The 20,000-nt window shown below is 52.1% G+C and overlaps 1 protein-coding gene across 2 annotated transcripts in view; it reads right to left on the bottom strand.

The window, feature by feature from the left end:
- Positions 1-20,000, bottom strand: part of pcdh1b (protocadherin 1b) — a 166,367-nt gene that overhangs the window by 51,530 nt on the left and 94,837 nt on the right. For both annotated transcript variants that reach the window (XM_035409636.1, XM_035409637.1), the window contains exon 4: positions 5,984-6,203. In XM_035409636.1, the coding sequence (XP_035265527.1) occupies positions 5,984-6,203 (220 nt within the window). The remainder of the gene's footprint in view (positions 1-5,983; positions 6,204-20,000) is intronic.

Genomic DNA, 20,000 nt, shown 5'->3' with positions numbered 1-20,000 from the left:
GTGGGGGGGGGTGAAGAAGAGAGAGAGGGGGGTTTTCACCATCACTAAATCAATTACTCTCTAGGCCACGTACAATGTTGTCATCCCACTACATGGACTCTACTACAAGCTTAACGGTCACAAGTGCGCTCTGTTCTCTACCATCATGCTTTCCCTCCATCTTTGCCCCCCCCCACAGTCGCCCCCACATCCAGCGTAGCGGTTCCCACTGTTCCCAATCGGCGGCCTTGGTCAGGCGCTGTCTCTCCCTCAGCTGTTTCTCCCTCCTGAGCGAGCTTTCCGTGCGGCGGCGGCGGCGGCGGCGGCGGCAGCGTCGGCTGTCCCCGCGGCGACGCGTTATTAGGGAGGCGGCGGAGCGGCAGCGGCGGCGGCCCCGCCCGCTCATCACGCTAAATCGGGAGGGCTCCTTCGCCACCGCCGGGAGAGCCCCTCTCTCTCTCTCCGGCTCGTAATTACCCGTAACTGCGCGGCGCCGCCGCCGCCGGCCCGCCCGCCCGCTGGCCCGCCCGCCCGCCCGCCTTTATTTACGACGCCGCGCTGGTGCCGCGGCTGCCCAATTACCCGCCGTGCCAGGGCCGGCGCCGCGCTCTAAATCTGCGGGCCAGGAATGATTAATAAGAGGCTTCTTTATGCCACCGACACCTGACTGATAACACACGTCAGGCTCCCGCGCTCCGCCCGTTAGCAATGTGCAGGATTTGTGAGCCACTTTAGCACGTACACAGACATATATATATATATACCAGCCTGTACACAGACATATATATACCAGCCTGTACACACCCATATACAGTATATACCAGCCTGTACACAGACATATATATACAAATCTGTACACAGACATATATATACAAACCTGTACGCAGACATATATATACCAGCCTATACACAGACATATATATACCAGCCTGTACACAGACATATATATACCTGCCTGTACACAGACATATATATACCAGCCTGTACACAGACATATATATACCAGCCTGTACACAGACATATATATACAAACCTGTACACAGACATATATATACCAGCCTGTACACAGACATATATATACCAGCCTGTACACAGACATATATATACAAACCTGTACACAGACATATATATATACCAGCCTGTACACAGACATATATATACCAGCCTGTACACAGACATATATATACAAACCTGTACACAGACATATATATACCAGCCTGTACACAGACATATATATATATATACAAACCTGTACACACCCATATATATACCAGCCTGTACACAGACATATATATACCAGCCTGTACACAGACATATATATACAAACCTGTACACAGACATATATATACCAGCCTATACACAGACATATATATACAAACCTGTACGCAGACATATATATACCAGCCTGTACACACCCATATATATATACCAGCCTGTACACAGACATATATATACCAGCCTGTACGCGGACATATATATACCAGCCTGTACGCAGACATATATATATATATATATATACCAGCCTGTACGCAGACATATATATACCTGCCTGTACGAAGACATATATATACCAGCCTGTACGCACCCATATATATACCTGCCTGTACGCGGACATATATATATACCAGCCTGTACGCAGACATATATATACCTGCCTGTACGAAGACATACATATACCAGCCTGTACGCACCCATATATATACCTGCCTGTACGCGGACATATATATACCAGCCTGTACGCGGACATACATATACCAGCCTGTACGCAGACATATATATATACCAGCCTGTACGCAGACATATATATACCAGCCTGTACGCGGATATAAATATACCAGCCTGTACGCAGACATATATATATATACCAGCCTGTATGCGGACATATATATACCAGCCTGTACGCAGACATATATATATACCAGCCTGTACACAGACATATATATACCAGCCTGTACACACCCATATATATATATATACCAGCCTGTACACAGACATATATATACCAGCCTGTACGCGGACATATATATACCAGCCTGTACACAGACATATATATACCAGCCTGTATGCGGACATATATATACCAGCCTGTACACACCCATATATATACCAGCCTGTACACACCCATATATATATATATATATATATATATACATATACAAACCTGTACACACCCATATATATACCTGCCTGTATACAGACATATATATAATACACACATATTTTACATGGGAGCTGCATTACGCGCACTTCTTCCTGACAGACCGAAGACGCGGTTTCCTGCGATGCCGATTTCTCGGTATGGGTGTGCATTTGGTGTGTGTGTGTGTTTGTTTGGTGTCCTATGTAGTGAATGGTCTTATACCATGTGACTGCACCGTTAGGCTCCAGCCCTCTACAAGACAAACCTGCGCGTGAAAACAGAAAAGACGGATGAACATGTTATGCATATTATATGGTCATTTGCTTTACACGTGTGTCAGGGAACATTACAGCGTATTATGTACAGTATATCATGTGGTTATTGTCTTTATGCATGTGCCGGGGAATATTGTTCCTGCCCGGAGCAATTTGAGATGACTAATGTTCCCGCCAGGCCGTTTCCAGATTGAGCGCGGTGCGTATGATGAATACCCTTCCGGGACACGTCGCAGTTCCTTCGCTAAAAACATAATAACATCATGTTTCCACATTAGGCCCGCATCTGCTCGGCTATTTCACCTGTGCGCGGGAGGAGGAAGTCGAAGCCCTCCTGTAATTCGAGAGAATGAGGAAGGATGGCCTGGCTCTGCCGCGAGTTTGGCCCGCTGGACCGGCGTCCCGCACAAGCGCGGCGGACGGGTGTTCACACGCAGGTCTTCGGCGCCGAAGTGCTGAGCTAGCGCGTCAGTAAGCGGCTTCGGCGCAGCCCCGCTGAGCTAGAGCCGCCGCGCGCACTTCCTGCGCCGACGCGCCGCACTTCCTGTCGGGGCCGCTCCCCAGGCCCCGCTGTCTGGCCTCAGGGCGGTGCGCTCGTCGTGTCGAACACGGAGGTCTAGAACAATAATCCCCTCATCATGCCGATGACCCCTTTCCCTCCAGAGACGACGGGCTGACCCCAACCCAACCCCCCGGCCCCCCTCCCCCTCCTCCCCTCCATGGCAGACACATCCATTTCTATTAGGCAGAGGAAATGAATGCATTAGGAAGGAGGTAGGGGGGTGTCTGGCGAACGCATCACTCCGGGGATGGAGTGTGGGGCTAATGGAATTACACTCCATTATCTGGGCAAGATGATTCCATTTACTGGGAGAGAGGGGAAGAGGGAAAGGCAGCGCAGAGAGGGCTACGATGGAGGGAGAGAAAAAAAAAAAACAAAAACGGGCAAGATGGAGGACGGGAAACTCACACTGACAAAGGGCAGGCTTGTTCTTCCAGGCCCCGCTCATTGCCCTGGTTAACTATCTCATCATTGTAATGATACGAGCAGTAATCTCATAACTACCTGACTGATTTTCAGCTTGATTCGATTATGGGCAGCTGGCTGTTTACTCCACACCCCCCCCCCCCACCCCTCCCAACTTCCTCTTGGAAAACACATGCGGAGAAAAAAAAAAAAGAGAAGAGAGTGTCTACAGCTGCCTGAGGATAGGAGGATGTGGAGAGAGAAAGAGTCCTGTAACACATTGCAGAGAGACAACTCCCCATTGCAGTGAGGGAAAGAGAGAGAGAGAGAGAGAGAAAGAGAGAGAATGAGAGAGTGAGAGGGAGAGAGATAGGACTCCGGTGGTAGATAAAAGGGAGATATCTCCCGTGGGCAGAGAGAGGAATGTCTCTCAGACACCTGCGCGACCCCCCCCCCCGGTTCCCCGAGCCTCCCCTCCGTCCCGAGGCGCCCGGGTTCCGGCACTTTCTGATTGTCCTCTAATGGGCTGTGATTTCAGGGAGGCCATTACGGAGAAAGTCCAGCCATTACAGCCCAAAGGCCATCAGAGTCAGAGGCGGCCAGTGCGACCGTGTGTCATCCCCGGTCCGCCCCCGCCCTTACTCACTCCCCCCCCGCCCTGCCCCACCCCCCACAGCCCCCCCCCCCCCACCCCCCTTTCCCCAAATCCACCCCTGCTCTGCGCTTCCGCGGTACGCCACCTCATCATTTACATACCGGCCCATTCACTGGCGCTGTGATTATGCCCCGCGCTCTTACCTCAGTGTTTGGAGAGCGCTGGCGCATTGTGCACTGACATATTTATAGAACAGCTGTAATGTCAGATGGGGGTGGAGACCATGAGGGAGGTTTTTTTTTTTTCTTTTTTTCTGTGTGAGGTCTCCTGGCCCTTTTATTGGCTCTATAGTCTGAGCGAGCGAACAGGAGCTTCGCCTACAGCGTGGGGGGGGGGAGGATGGGGGAGGGGTCACCGCCATCAGTAGCCAATTAAACAACACATAGGTTCTTACTGAGCCTGCAGCCTGACAAATGCACACACACACACACACACACGCGCGCACACGCAAATGTGCATTTGATTTTATTTGAGTCTGTGTGTGTGTTTGTGTATGGAGCATTTCTAAAAGAGTCTGGGCATGTGTATGTATCTGTGTGGGGTACATTTGTGTGTGTGTGTGTGTGTGTGTGTGTGTGTCTCTGTCTGTGTGTCTGTATGTGTATACGTGTGTGTGTTGCACTTGTGCGTCTGTGTGTGTGTGTCTGAGTATGAGTGTGTGTGTGTGTGTGTGTGAGTGTGTGTGTATATGTGTGCGTGTGTGTGTGTCTGAGTATGTGTGTGTGTGGTACGCTTGTGTGTCTGTATGTGCCTGCACGTGTGTGTGTCTCAGTGAGTGTGAGTGTGAGGTAGTAAGGGAGTGTCCTGTGGTAATGGGACGCAGTGAGTAATTGTGTTTACAGATGGAATACCTGTGTCCTGCACTGGGAGAACAGCTCAGTGTTTCCCCTGCAGTAAACTCCTGATGAAGAGAGACAGAGCCGCCTTTCCCTCCTGCTCCACCGTGTGAGCTACTATCTGTGCCTGACACCAGCGACTTACCTGCTCTTCTCTCCTCCTCTCTCTCTCCTCTCCTCTTCCTCTCTCTCTCTCCTCTCCTCCTCCTCTCTCTCTCTCTCTCTCTCTTCATCACCATCTTTTCTTTATTGCTCCTCTCTCCGCTACTATTCTGTTCAATGCCTCTTAGCAATGCAGTCTAGGCGCAAAGCAAGCTTGCATTTCAGCTAATATCTTACGGGCAGCAGCAGCACTCCCTGTACCCCAGTGAACCCCAAAACCCCGGTTGGAAAGAACAACAAAATGTGGGTGGCGCTGGAATGTGGACCGCAGCCAGCCAAAGGGGGGAACCCCACAGAGGGAGACCCAGGGAGGGTGCCCTGGTCTGGCCTCAGCGGCCGAGCTGTCCTGGGCCTGCCGGGCTGTCTGCACAGACGGGAAAGCTCATAGATTAATGGCGAGTGTCGACGCTTCATCAGCGACCCATTTCCATCCGTGCACTTCTGCCGTGCGGTTTGTAAGAGTGATGTAAGGACTGCTTCAGTATGCACGGGAGCAGAGCTGAGAAGCTCACTGACGAGCACACACACATACACACACACACGTGCTCACACTCACTCACACACACACACACTCAGACAGTCACGTCTGTACAGGACCGTCGTCGTGGAGGAGGATGCAGGTGTCAGGTTCGATCCTCATCATCTCGGTAATAAAGCCCTCTCGCCCGTGTTCTGCTTTGTTTGACACTATCATTTATTAACCGCGTTTCTCTTTTCAATAAGGCGTTTCTCTTCCCTGCTCTCTCGCCTGTCATTTCATCCCCAAACTCCAGCAGCCGCGCTGATGAGAAGCCCGCCCGCCGACCCCCGCGGCGACAGCTCCCCGCTTTGAGTGACAGGTCCAGCGGGTGACAGCCCCGACGGGCGCATGCGTGGGCGGAGCCTTAATGGAGAGGCGGGGGGGGGGTCCCAGCAGGTGAGGGGGGGCGTGGGGGAGGGGGGGGGGGCAGTAACGGTCGCGTGGCTTACCGTTCTCGGGGTGCTCCATCTCGCCGATGCTGCCGTCCGGGGTGGTCCTCTCGTAGTGGTCTTCGGGCAGGGCCAGGGGCCCGATGCGGGGCCCCGAGGACGACTTGCTGCTGGGGGTCTCTGACTCCTCCAGGCCGCTGTCATAGTAACTGTGCTGGGAGGGGTCCTGCAGGTCCTGCGCCTGATTGGCTGTCGAGAATGTCACTCGGCGGTGAGGCAGCTGGGAAGGACGGAGCAGACAGGGGGAGAAAGACAGAGAGGGAGAGAGAGAGAGAGAGAGAGAGAGGGAAAAGCGTCACTACCTCGGAGCGTTCACACTGCGGTTACACCTGAATCCTCACGGTCCACTCCGGCGCTTACACACAGCTGGGAGGGATCCACACAGACGCCTGCATCATTAAAACACAATTATCTTTCACACTACTGCTGTCAGAGTCGACTTAATTCACACGGACTCCTCCCCAGGAGAACGCTGAGCGCTGTCTGTGATACACTGAACAAGGCACTGCCCCTACCCCCACAACGCACACACACACACACACACACACACACACTCAGACCCATACACACACACACACACACACAAGCACTCAGACCCACACACACACACACACACTCACGCTCAAAGAGCAGATCCAGCCTGACTGTGGCGGCCGGGCCTGATACAGTTGGCGAAGGCGACGTGCGTTCTGTGTCCTCCTCCCTGGGGACGCGCGGCGGACAGGGGAGGAAGCTCCGTCACTATCGAAACAGACAGCTGGCAAATTGGGGGCCGAAATACTCGGAGGCCGCTGTCAGGAGGAGGACCCGTGCGCCTCCTCCTCCTCCTCCTGGGAGGCGACCTGCGAGGGTGGCGCTGGTGCCAGCGGAAGCGGGTTTCGAGCTGCCCGAACGTCGTCCCCCCTCACCCAAGCTGGGCGATCATTCCGATATGCCGGCTAGCTACAGAGTGCTTTACAGGAAATCAAGAGAATTTCAAATGACTGGTGCTCAGCCTTCTTTAAAACAAAGATGCTTGTGGATTTGTGTGCTTCACAGCAACGCGTTCATCAGAGGGATATTGTTTTTAATACTTCTGGCTCTTAGCGTCACCGCAGATGCGCAGGTTAATTAGAGAGGAAGCTGCAGTCGGTTCCATTTTCCTCGCGGAAACGACGGAAGCATCCGCTAATCCAAAATAGGAACGGACGGCGTGATTACCGCGGCCCGAAAGGAAAACAGGAGAGCCGGGATCAAAAGGATTTCAGAGACACAAAATAAAGAAGCGAGCGATGTTTTATTTGAATAAAAACGGGGCTAAAAGTTTTGAACGTGTCAGCGCTCAGCAAGCCGCCCGAGCCCGTTTTATTTATTCATTCGCGTTTGCGCGGCGAAGGAGAGAGCGGCGAACGAAGACCGGCTCATTGGGAGACGCGGCCTTGCCGCTCGGCGAAATCTCCGCCGGGATGCCAGAGCGGGAAGCCGCGCCGTTACCGGCCGGGTTTGGACAAGGCCGCAGGAAGCCGACGCCCACCTTTCCCGCTCCCGCTGACCCGGTCAGCATCCGGAAGATTCCGCGGCGGTGGCGACGGCGGCCGGAACAGGGAGGCGTGGGAGGCGTCCGTCCGCGCTGCTACGGTGTGGGTCGGGGCGCCCGCGGCGTGCGGCTTCTGCGCCCAGGTGTCTTATCGCCCGCCCGCCCCCCCCCCCGCCCGCTCCCCCTCAGCCCGACGCCTCCGTACTGAGCTCCTGGTGCGCAGCTGTTCCTCACCCCCCCCCCCCCCCCCCGCCCCCCCCCCCCCCGGATGATTTACTCTCCGGGGCTGATAAAGGAAATACCTCACGCGCCGGCGCCCAGCGCAGGGCTGAGCCGCACACAGGGCCTCGATTGTCCTCGCAGATTAATGAACTAGACGGCCGCAGACGGAAAATGCTACGCGCTTAGCGCTTCGTTTTCGGGCGGCGGCGCTGGCTCCTGGATCCCGAGATTGCGGGCGGGGGTGGGGGTGAGGGGGGGGGGGGGGGGCGAATGTGCTCCTTTGTGCTCCCCTCCTCATTACGGCCATCATGGAGGAGATGATGGAGCACCGCCCCGCCCCGCCCCGCTCATGCTCACGAGCCGCGCCCGATACGCCGGGCGAGGGGGGCGAGGGGCCCGAAGGTCGTCCGGCTCCCGTCTCCCCCGCAAGGCCCCGCAAGGCCTCGTCCCATAACAGAATAGACAAGAAGCCTCCCCGCCCCCCCCCCCCCACCTCCTGTCCCCTTCACCTCTCTGCACAGATACATGGAGCGAGGGCTAACAGTGGCCTGTGCTCGAAAACGCGAAACGCACCACCGGGAGGTAAAGTGGCTAACGCGCGCCCGGACCCAAAGCGGCGATTACACACGTCAGGCCAGCGACCGCACCCCCCGCCGCTGAGCTCCTCCATCCAGGAAGCCACAGCCCAAATATACCCAGCCCTGAGAGGCATGGAGAGGAGATGGGATCGTTTCATCTGAGGCACCTTCTCTAAAGGAGGCAGCAACACGCACAAGCAACACACGGAAAGAGAACATGTAAGGATCTTTCTTTCATTCTTTCTCTTTTTGAAGCTGCCCATCTCTGGAATATTTTATCCGCGGATGAATCGTCAGGGGAGATCTAAGCTCTGGCTCTCGGGGGAGAAGGAGGGCGAGGGTGAGGGCCGGGGTTGAGTTTTAAACGGCAGCGGCAGGGACACCCAGAGGGACACTGGCACAGACGCGTCACTACGAGGGCGCGACGGGCAGGAGCGCGCCAGGCAATTAAAAAACACTCCTGTGTTCTCTCCGTGTGCTCATCAGCAGATAGCACTCTTAACCTGAGCACACTGCTCCCCTAACTAGCCTCTCATCTCCTTTAGAGCATCACTCCTTTAAAATATCATCCACTGCTCTGGCGCAAGTTACCCTACAATCACTTCAGCTAGTGTGCATAACTCTATAACCCCTTAGTTTAGTGTGCACTACCTCATAATTCCTTAGTTCAGTGGACACTACCCCATCATCCGTTGTATTCGACACTACCCCATAATTCCTTATTGTGTACACTACCCCGTCATCCCTTAGTTTAGTGTACACTTCCCCATCATCCCTTACAGTGTACACTACCCCATAATCCCTTATAGTGTACACTACCCCATCATCCCTTAGTTTAGTGTACACTTCCCCATCATCCCTTATAGTGTACACTACCCCATAATCCCTTATAGTGTACACTACCCCATCATCCCTTATATTGTACACTACTGCATAATCCCTTAGATTAGTGTGCACTACTCCATAATCCCTTAGTTCAGTGGAGACTACCCCATCATCCCTATGTTTGGTGTACACTACCCCATCATCTTTTAGCTTAGTGTAAACTACCCCAGCATCCCTTCGTTTAGTTTAAACAATCCTATAATCCATTATTTCAGTGTGCTTTATTTAATCCCCTGTGCTTTTAGTACACAGTACAGTATCGCTCCTCTTCAGAGGGCCCAGCATAATCAAATCTCCTCTACAAAGCAAAAACATTCTGCAGGACAAGGATGCCTTTATTCTGCAAGTCGAGAGATGAAAGGTACACGAGGAACAGCGCGGAGTGAATGAGTCTTCCCCTGACCCGATACCATTAAAAGCAACCCAAAAAAAAAAAAAAGAAAAAAAAAAGGAAAAAAAAAGGAAGATTTATTGAATCCCAAACAAAATGCAAGGCCATCTCCGCCGCGCGAGGAGAAATGAGCGCGGGCTGGACTGACAGCCGGAGGTAAACCGGGCCGATGTGAGATTTAGCGCTCCCCGACGCTAACTGATATACGGAGGACGGAGCTTGGGGGGGGGGGGTGGACCCGGGTGACCGGGAAAAGACCCGCCCCCGATTTTTTTAGGTCAAATTTTGAAACGACCCGAGCGCGTTTTCGCTTCTCCGCGAAAAAAAAAAAAAAAAAAAAAAAAGCGTGGCCAGGGTGACGCAAGGCACCCGTGACACCTGCACGATTTCATTATTCAAACTGGAGTATTTGCATGTGACTTTCGTATAGACTTTAGACACGTAGGGAAATTAGTGGGACTGAGCCTTTCCCACCTATGCGGAGAGAGAGAGAGAGAGAGAGAGAGGGAGAGGGAGAGTGAGAGAGAGAGAGACAGAGAGACAGAGAGAGAGACAGAGAGAGAGAGAGAGAGAGAGAGAGAGAGAGAGAGAGTTGGAGGGGCCTGGAGAGACAGGTGGAAAATCACTGGGAGGAGTGGAGGCTGTGTGTGTGACGCTGTGGAGCGGGGGCTCCTGGTACACAGCCAGCAGGCTGGCGGGGGGACGTCAGTCACAGCGAGGGACCGTCATCATTACTTTGTGTTTGGGAAACTGAGGGAGCTCAACGCTGGGCGGACATGTATGGCTCGGGCCAGTCAGTATTCCCCGGTACTAAGGAGAAGCCTCACACACACGCACACACACAAATGCAAACGCATGGACACACACACACACACACACACCTATACACACACACACACACCTATACACACACACACATACACCTACACACAAGCACACACACACAGACAACCACACAAAAACAAGCACATACAGACATACACAAGCACACACACACATACACACACACGCACACACACAAATGCAAACGCATGGACACACACACACACACACACCTATACACACACACATACACCTACACACATGCACATACACGCAAGCACACACACACAGACAACCGCACAAAAACAAGCACATACAGATATACACAAGCACACACACACATACACACACACAAGCACACGTGGACATACACAGACATGCACACACACAAACAAGCACACACACAACCATAAACAGACATGCACAAACACACACACACACACATACACGCACAGACACACACACACACACACACACACAACCATAAACAGACATGCACAAACACACACACACACACGCATACACACACACACACACAAACACACACACACAAACACACACACACTATTATACAGCTTATATAACCAAAAAAAAAAAAGTGTGGGAGTAATTCCTCTAAATGCTTTCTTTCGATCAAAACAAACTTTCTTGCATATCTTATACTGGCTCCCAGGTTTCTCTTTCCTTTGATTTTCTTTTTTTTCCTGAGGAAATGAAGCTTGTGTTTGAGAAGAATGGGCAGAAAGAAATGCTGCTTTTTTATTAATCACAATGAGAAAATACCTAACAATATTGCTTTCATATAGTCCTGCTTTGTGATAGTCTTATGAGAAAAGAATTTTCTTGTAACAAAATTCTTTGTTCCCAGGCATGGAAACTTCAGTGAATTCCAGAACTGCAGGTTGTGTGAGCTTCCACAGGTAAATTAACCCTTCACATCTCCCTACCTTCGTCTCTCTCTCTTTCTCTCCCCTCCCTAACCCTACACATCTCCATACCGCTCTCTCTCTCTCTCTCTCTCTCACACACACACACACACACACACACCTCTTGAAGTCTGCGCTGCTTTCGTCAGTCTGGAAAGTGTGAGAACCGGAGCTGTAAATGGCTGAGTCACCGGAACCGAAACAGGAAATAAACATAAAACAAAACGTCTGTCTGCAGGCGCCTAATCTATACAGTATCAGCATACGCTATTTCCTTTAACACACTGTCACCTTTCCACACACACACACACACACACACACACATACACACACACACGCACACATACACACACACGCACACACACAAATATACACACACACGTACACACACACACACACACACACACGCATACCCACACACACACACACACACACACACACGCACACATACACACACACGCACACACACAAGTGCACACATACCCAGGCACACACACAAACATACACACACACGTACCCACACACACACACACACACACAAACACAGACACGCACACACACAAGTGCACACATACAAACACACACACGTGTACACACACACATACACAAGCACACATACACACACACATACACACACACACACACACACACGTTCCCTTTCGCAGATGCCCAATCAGCTCGGGTTCCCGATTCCGCTCACGGAAAAGTTGGCTCGAAGTAGGCGGGAGAAATCGGCTCTGACAGCCCTGAGAGGACGTGAGCGGTATCGCCGCGGTGACGGACACAGGGACACACACACACACACACGGCTGGCACCGCACCGCCAGGAGGAGTGGCAGCTCCGTGTGGCAGTAGCCAGCTATACGGGCACATTCTGAAACCCTCACCACTCAAAATGGACTCCACTCTATCAAGGCACTCCTGCATATATTTTCAGTTTATTGCTTCGCTGCTTAAAATACAACGATTCTCACACAAATTGCTCAACAACAAAAAAACGTGCCCCTCACACACACAGCAGGAGAACTCTTACTGTTTGGCCATCTCACTTTCTTTAATTTTCTTACGTAGGGCCAAGGAAGGCGACAGACCCTTCCCAAAATGCCAAAATACACACGCAGACAGACATACGCAAAAACAGGAATGTGAGCAAAGAACAGAAAGACACAAATGTGTGCGTCCACACACTGACGCTCACGTGCATGAACACAGAGAAGCACGCACTTAAAGAAAAGCTTCTTTTCTGTTTCCGTGACGCTAAAAGAAGTTGTCCCTGCAGAGGCTGGTTATGAGGAGGTGGCAATGCTAATTGCACTCACTCACTCCTGCACAAAACTGCTGAACGTGTGATCGGGCGAATTAACATACCAAGCCGATGTCCCCTGGGACACGCCCCTCTTTGACAGAGTGGGCGGGGTCAGCCTTGAGTGACAGCCCCCCGGCGGCGTGCTGTGGTACGTGGAGTATTCCGCTCTCTCTCCCGTCCGCCGAGGCTGCGACCGAGCACCAGCGTCGCTAACCGCTACGAGGACACGCAGGGAAGCGACAGGAGAGGGAGGGCCGGAGCATCTCCCCCCCCCCCCCCACTCCGCTTCCTAATTAACTGCGCTTAAACACCTGCCCCAGCTGCGGCACGCCTGCAGCTCACAGAGACAAACACGCAGCTCACAGAGAAAAACACGCAGCTCTCGGCCAAAGGGCACGGGAACGCAGGAAAAACGGAAAAAAACACTGTGTGAGTCCAGCGCTACTGCACGGCCAATCAGTGTAGGACTAAACGGAACACCCGTCCCCCAAACCCCCCCCCCCCCCGCAGGTACGCTCTGATATCACTCACAGCGCGCGCGCGCGTGCGTGCGCACGACTCCTGTGTCCCGTGACCCCGAAACCGCGCCCGCAGGAGGGCAGCGTTTTTCTCCCGGCTTTGATGTCGAGAGCCAGGAGCGCAACATCGGAGCAACACCTTTTTCGGGGCTTGTTTACTCTCTCTCTCTCTCTCTCTCTCTCTGTCTCTCTCTCTCTCTCAAAACGCTATCTTCTGATGTGCTGCCCAGACCGAAGCGCACGGCCTGTTCTGCCCGCCTTCGCGCGGAACAGGCCGCACAGATGTGGGGAGAAGGTGCAGGGATACCGGCAGATAACTGGCTCCAGGAGACATACCAAAGAAGGACCGAGAGAGAGAGAGAGAGAGAGAGAGAGAGAAGGTGGGGAAGAGAGAGAGAGGGAAAGAGAGACAGAGAAAACAGAAATATGAAAGAGGGTGGATGAAAGAATTCCACTCTCTCCACTGCGTGGCCATCGTTAGCATCAAACCCACTGTTTTCAGGCCAACCGGTGGAGACCAACTCCAAGAGAAAATGGGATTCAATGAATTAGAGCAAATTATTCTAATGAGGCACGTTATTATTTAAATGTAAGAGGACATTAAGTTGTTTAAATATGTATTCTTGCTTAAATAGTTCCCCTGGGCATGGCGCCAAAGTGGCCCCATTTCCTGTTCAGGGCTGTGCGCTGCTCCAAGGAGCTCCAGGCAGGAAGTGGAATTTACCCACATCTCGCCGTATGATCTTCCATCTCCGTCTCTCTCTCTCTCTCTCTCTCTCTCTCCATCTCTCTCTATTCCTCAGTCACCATCGCCCGCTTTGAGAAATGTCCTCCATAACTCCCCTTGTTTTACCTGCTTGTTGGCGTCTGCCCCCCCCGCCCCCCCCCCCCCCCCCCATCCTTTCTGAGTCAAGCAGGGAAGGGGACGTGCGGTATGTGGGGATCTGTGCTTTCCCCCGATCCGAATCTTTTCAAGGGCGGCAGCGTCGCATCCAGGTCCCCTCGGTATTTCCCATGACTCTCTCTGTTTTTTGGGCCCCGTTGGCTGATCGAGGGATAGAGAGCCTTGTGCGCATCGCCCAGGACCCTGGAGAGACGGGACGGCTAAGTCTTCCATAAGGGGCATTTTAGGCTACCCAGATATTTATGATGCTTCAGCATCCTGCCACCAATGCTAATGCCAACAGCATTACCACCATGAGTCCTGCTAAACCTACTTATATAATAATAATAATAATAAAATAATAATAATATAATTTTAACACAGAGCCTTATGTAGCGTGCCTTGCAGTACGCATTTAGTACAGATTCTGCAACGCTAACCCATTTAGACACCTGGATTTCTTTACTGGAGGGTTCAGTCCTTTTAGCAGCACTCCGCTCGCCAGCCTGCAATAGATCAATGTCCCTTTGAATATAAATAAAACCTGTCACCTTCAAGGTGCACGTGCTACGCGCGTTTTTGTTTTTCCAAGAATAGCAAGTGCATTAGACGGCGCGCGACTCGCGATCACGTTGTGGGAGCTGACCTCCATAGGCGCGTTAGTCACAGTCATCAGACTCCCGAACTCACGCAGCTGCTTTCCTTTTGATTGTCTCATCGCTGCACAGCCTATTATGTGCATGCTTTACTTACACATGGATATTACATATTTGGTTCCCATTGTGGGGCTGCAGTTGTCTAATTCCCACCCTTATTTGGAATGTCAATTATCTGAAATCTGCATTTATGTGTGAACCCCACTGCCGATTTGGAATAACGTAGACCTCCAAGGTTCTCCTCCATAACGTGCACTGCAACCATATGCTTTTTTTTTCACATCGAACACTCGCATAGAGTGGAGTCGGAGGAAGACCTTTCAAATGTGGCGTTTTTAATCGACCTACCAGCAGGGGGCGCTAACGATGAAAGGCGGGCCCGTACCCAACTGAACCCTCCCATACGCTGGGCACCACAATCGCCAACTGCGCGTTTGCGCCGTGGCACAAATGCCCACAGTCAGCACTGGCACGGCCTGAGTTCAAGCTGCATTGCTTTTTAACGTATAGAACCACTCTGTAGCATACAAACAGAAGCAAAGTTCCACAGCCAACACACTTAAAATAACAGCTGATCACACAAACCAGCACTTTACATTAAAGCCCTTATATCTTAAAAAAAAAAAGAAAAAGAAAAAAAAGAGCAGAAGGGAAAATAAAAGAGAAGAAAAATGAATATTTACGGTGCAGTAAAGCGCATGGGACATGCGCGTTAGCGGCGCAGCCCGCCGCGGGTTGCATACGCATGCAGATCGCATTCCTCCCCCCCCCCCCCCCCCCCCCCCCCTCCCCGCTCCCCGCTCCCGCATTACAGTCCATCACGCCCGGCTCTCTGTGTTCTAATGGATGCGGGGAACGCGGAGGGGGGAGCCGTCGTTCGTCACCGGCAGCCCCGCGGAGGCCGGGACAGTGATGGACGCGGGACCCGGTCCCGAGGCAGGGAGCGTATAAATACACCCTCGCACCTGGGGCCGCTGCCAGGAGCGGGCGGGCGGGCGGGCGGGCGCGGGGGGCGGGGCTGCGCTCCTCCTCCGCTCCTCCGGCACCTGGGCAGAACAGAGGGGCCCCGGCGCTTTATAAATAAAGCTGAGTAATGTCGCGGGCCGCGGCTTTATAAATAAGGCTGCCGTGGCGGCTTCACGCCGCTCTGCTCCGAGGAGGCCGGCGACCTCCCTCTCCTCTCTGCAGCGCACCGCCACGCTCACTGACAGGAGGTACTCACTCACTCACACACTCACACACATACAGACACACACACACACACACACTCACACACTCACACACACACTCACACACACACACACACACATACAGACACACACTCACACACTCACACACACACTCACACACACACACACACACACACACACTCACACACACACACACACACTCACACACACACACACACAAACTCACACACATACACTCACACACATACACTCACACACATACTCACACACACACACTCACACACACTCACACACACACACACACACACACACACACACACACACACACTCACACACTCACTCACACACACACACACACTCACACACACACAAACACACACACACACACGCCGCTCTGCTCTGAGGAGGCCTCTCTCCTCTCTGCAGTGCACCGTTACGTTTACTGACAGGAGGTGCTCACTCACTCACTCACTCACTCACTCACTCACATACACACACACACACTCACACACACACACACACACAAATGCAAGCACACACACATACTCACACTCACACACACAGGCACAGACACAAACACACGCAAACGCACACACACGGGCTCACGAACGCCAACACGTATTTCCAGAAACTCCTTCCACTGCAAAAACAATACAACAACTATAAACCTGACTACAAACACACAGAATACAAAAACCTTGTTATTTTTTTATCATTCAATGCTGTCTGAGCCACTCTGCTCAGACTGAGGCCTGGATCCCTTCTTGGGTCTGACTGAGACTGGGGTGCAGATGAGGTTATGGTCGGGGTAAGGTTTCAGTCATTGGTAGGCTAAGGTTTGATAGGTTTAACAGAACATAGGTTATGCCTGTCTGTACATGGGCACAACAAATAACACACATCGACATTCCATTCATCTAACACTTAGGTTTTCAACTGTGAGACAATAGAGGTGCTGTATGGCGTCTGCAATGTCACCCCCCCACCCCCGGTTCACGATTGCAATCTCCCACCCACATCCCAGCCTGCAATAGCAATCTGATCGCGCCCTGGTTATTATCTTTTTAAATATAAGCCATTTTTACCTTATGATAGGGGGTCCCCTGAATGCCTTTGACCCTGGTAAGGGGGTCCCTGGATTAGGTGACGTCGAAAACCCCACATTTAACAGACGCTCGCATCCACAGAAACTTACAATCGGCCAAAAAAAGAAAAGTGAACCTGTAATCAGGTTTCTGAGCGGGGACGCTTTGTTTAGGGTTGCAGTTAGGGCAGCGGTCTGCGAGTCCTTCGGTGAGCGCGTTCGCGTGCGGCGTCTGGCCCAACCCCCGCCCAAAAACCCGCAGACCGAAGCACCTAATTACCCCCGTCTCAGTCGCGGCGTGGCCGGTGGCAGAAACAAAGCAGATCCTCTTTTACCCTCAATCCCGTCTGCCGCGGAGAATAAGAGAAAACGCGGCAGGGACGCGGGGTCATCCCTCGTAAACACGCCTCCCCGGTGGTTTTGGGCGACGCGCCGCGCGACTGGAAACACCGAGCCCCGCTCTCGCTGGGCCGCTTTTTTACGGTCATGCCGATTCCGGCTCGCGGTCTCGGTTGCAGTCGGTCTGGTCCGGCGGGAGTTCTCAGCCGCGACACCAGTCCGTGATGCAGGAGTCATCTGCTGTGGATCGGTGCTAAGTGCCTCTGCTCTGGCCCTGCCTGTGCTCCTTGTCAACAAATCTTTTTTTTCGCTGCATTTTATAGCGTGATGAAAAGTGCAAAGACCACTCTAAGCTTGAGTGAAATGACTGACTGAATGACTTATTGATGAATTGATTAATTGATTGATCGATCTGTTGAAATCGCTAACGACTCATCGCATGACTGATAAACCGAATCAGTCGCTTTGGCCCGGTGACTGATTGATTCTCGTGATTGCCATTGATGGTTTCCGAGCCCCTTCCAACACAAACACTGCAGCAAACCCCCCCCCCACCCCCGCTGATTACACCAAGAAGGAAGAGCGTAGCGCGCTACACCGCCACTGCCGCCGCCGTGACCTCACAATGGAGCAGGAACGTTCCGGAACCCCCTCCTCAGGATCTGCACCTTTCCTCGACCGCACGTTTCCTAAACGCCACCTCCTCCCTCCGGTGCGCTCCTTTAAATAGCGGCGGGCGGACGGGCAGCCATTAATCACGTCGGCGGCGTCGGAGCCCGATGCGAGCGCGGGGGCCGGCGGCTAACGAAGCGGGCCGTCCGTTTCCTCCGGGCCAGCGACGGGCCCTCTCGCGGTCACGCCCGCTTCCTGTTGTCATGAGGCTCGGCTACCTGCGCGGCTGCATTGTTCTTAGAACAATAGTGTATACTTGTATCCCCCCCCCTTTTTCCTGACCCCCCCGCCCCCCCCCGCCCCCAAAAGAAAGTACCCATAGCCAGCTTTCATTCGTACAGTACTGTGCACATTCATACAAAAAAAAGAACAAAAAATCGCCTCGTGTACATCCGAGAATGGGTATTTATAACAGGAGCGATGCAGCACGTTTCATACTGTAAGGAATACAGTGCACGCTGAATATTTGAAAAAAGTAAACTTGTGCATGTGTTGGAAATTTTTGATGCTACACTGTGCATGTTTAATACCAGAAGGAGTAATTATGCATGTTGCAATATGAAATAATAATGTAAGCCTGTGTTTGATATCTCAAAGTAATTCTATTTATGTTTAATATTTAAAGACTTAGTGGGGTGTTTCTGTGTTTAATATTTTAAGAAGCACGAAGGTGTTTTTTTTTTTATACCGTAAGGAGTAATGCTGTGTGTTTAACATCTGAGGAGAAAAAAACAATGTTTTCAATGCTGCGTCTGGAAAGGAAACCGCACGTTTAATATTTGAAGGAGCAAATCTGTGTGTTCAGAACCCGAAGATTCCACGCCGCGCGCTTTTAATATTTGAAGAAGCATACCTGCGCGTTCGATATCTGAGCAGAGAGGAAGCAACGTGCTTCTCACGTGTGGGCCCGGCCCACCCCCCGCCCCCCCCCCCCCCCCCCCCCACCCCCATTCTCACCCCCGGAGTGGGTTTCTGCTCCATCCACAACATTAATGCAAATGTATGCAGAGCGCTTGGGCACAGAAGGCTGGAGGTAAACACTTACACACTCATTTTGGTGACGAAAGAACGGAAGACAAACATTATTTACACTCCGCCCGAACGCCGCTCGCTGGGAGGAAATCAATATCCCTACTGTACACCTACGACAGCTCCGAAATATGTGAATGCCACTGCAAAAGCAAGGGGCGCAAAACTGCTGACAAAAGCTTTTTTTTTCTCTTGCACTTCATTACCTGAAGGAGAGCGAGAATATGGTGGGTGGGTGAGGGTGGGGGGGGGGGGGGGGTTGGGAGTTTAGCACCTGCTGTTCTGTTGAAGATATACAAGAGCCTGACCTGAAATAGTGAAACATGGATCTGAGGCTAATGCCGCCATATTTCTGGAGGTTGGACCGGCCTGTGGACAGAAGGAAAGTGTCGGTTGGAAACTGGGGAGGGTGCAACTCGGAGGCAGTGGGGAGGGGGGGTCGTGGAGTTCAGAGATTGAGGTTGGAGCAGGAGGTGGAGGTTGGAAATTGTGGGGGTGGGGGGACGACAGTAAAAGGGTGTGGTGGTTGGGGACTGTTGTACACTGTAGCAGGTTGTTGGGGGGAACCATAGACATGGCTGGGTGGGCTCAGACCAGGTCATTCAGGACATTAGGCAAACAGATGGCTATTACTACTCTAATGAAGCTACGCCAGGAACCAACTCTTCATGGACACCAACAGCAACGACTGCCAGCCAGACTGTCTATAACGGCACAGCTATGATTATCTCAGCCAATCACAGAGTCTATTACAGCACAGCTATGATTATCTCAGCCAATTATAGAATCTATTACAGCACAGTTATGAATACCTCAGCCAATCACAGTCTATTACAGCACAGCTATGATTATCTCAGCTAATCACAGTGTCTATTACAGCACAGCTATGAATACCTCAGCCAATCACAGGGTTGATTGTAGAACAGCTATGGTTGTGTCAGCCAATCACAGAGACTATTAAAGCACATATATGATTACCTCAGCCAATCAGAGAATCTAT

This window comes from Anguilla anguilla, chromosome 3 (genome assembly GCF_013347855.1).
Source record: "Anguilla anguilla isolate fAngAng1 chromosome 3, fAngAng1.pri, whole genome shotgun sequence".
NCBI lineage: Eukaryota > Metazoa > Chordata > Actinopteri > Anguilliformes > Anguillidae > Anguilla > Anguilla anguilla.
Note: the sequence above shows the minus strand (reverse complement) of the source record. Positions and strands in the feature narration are given on the sequence as shown.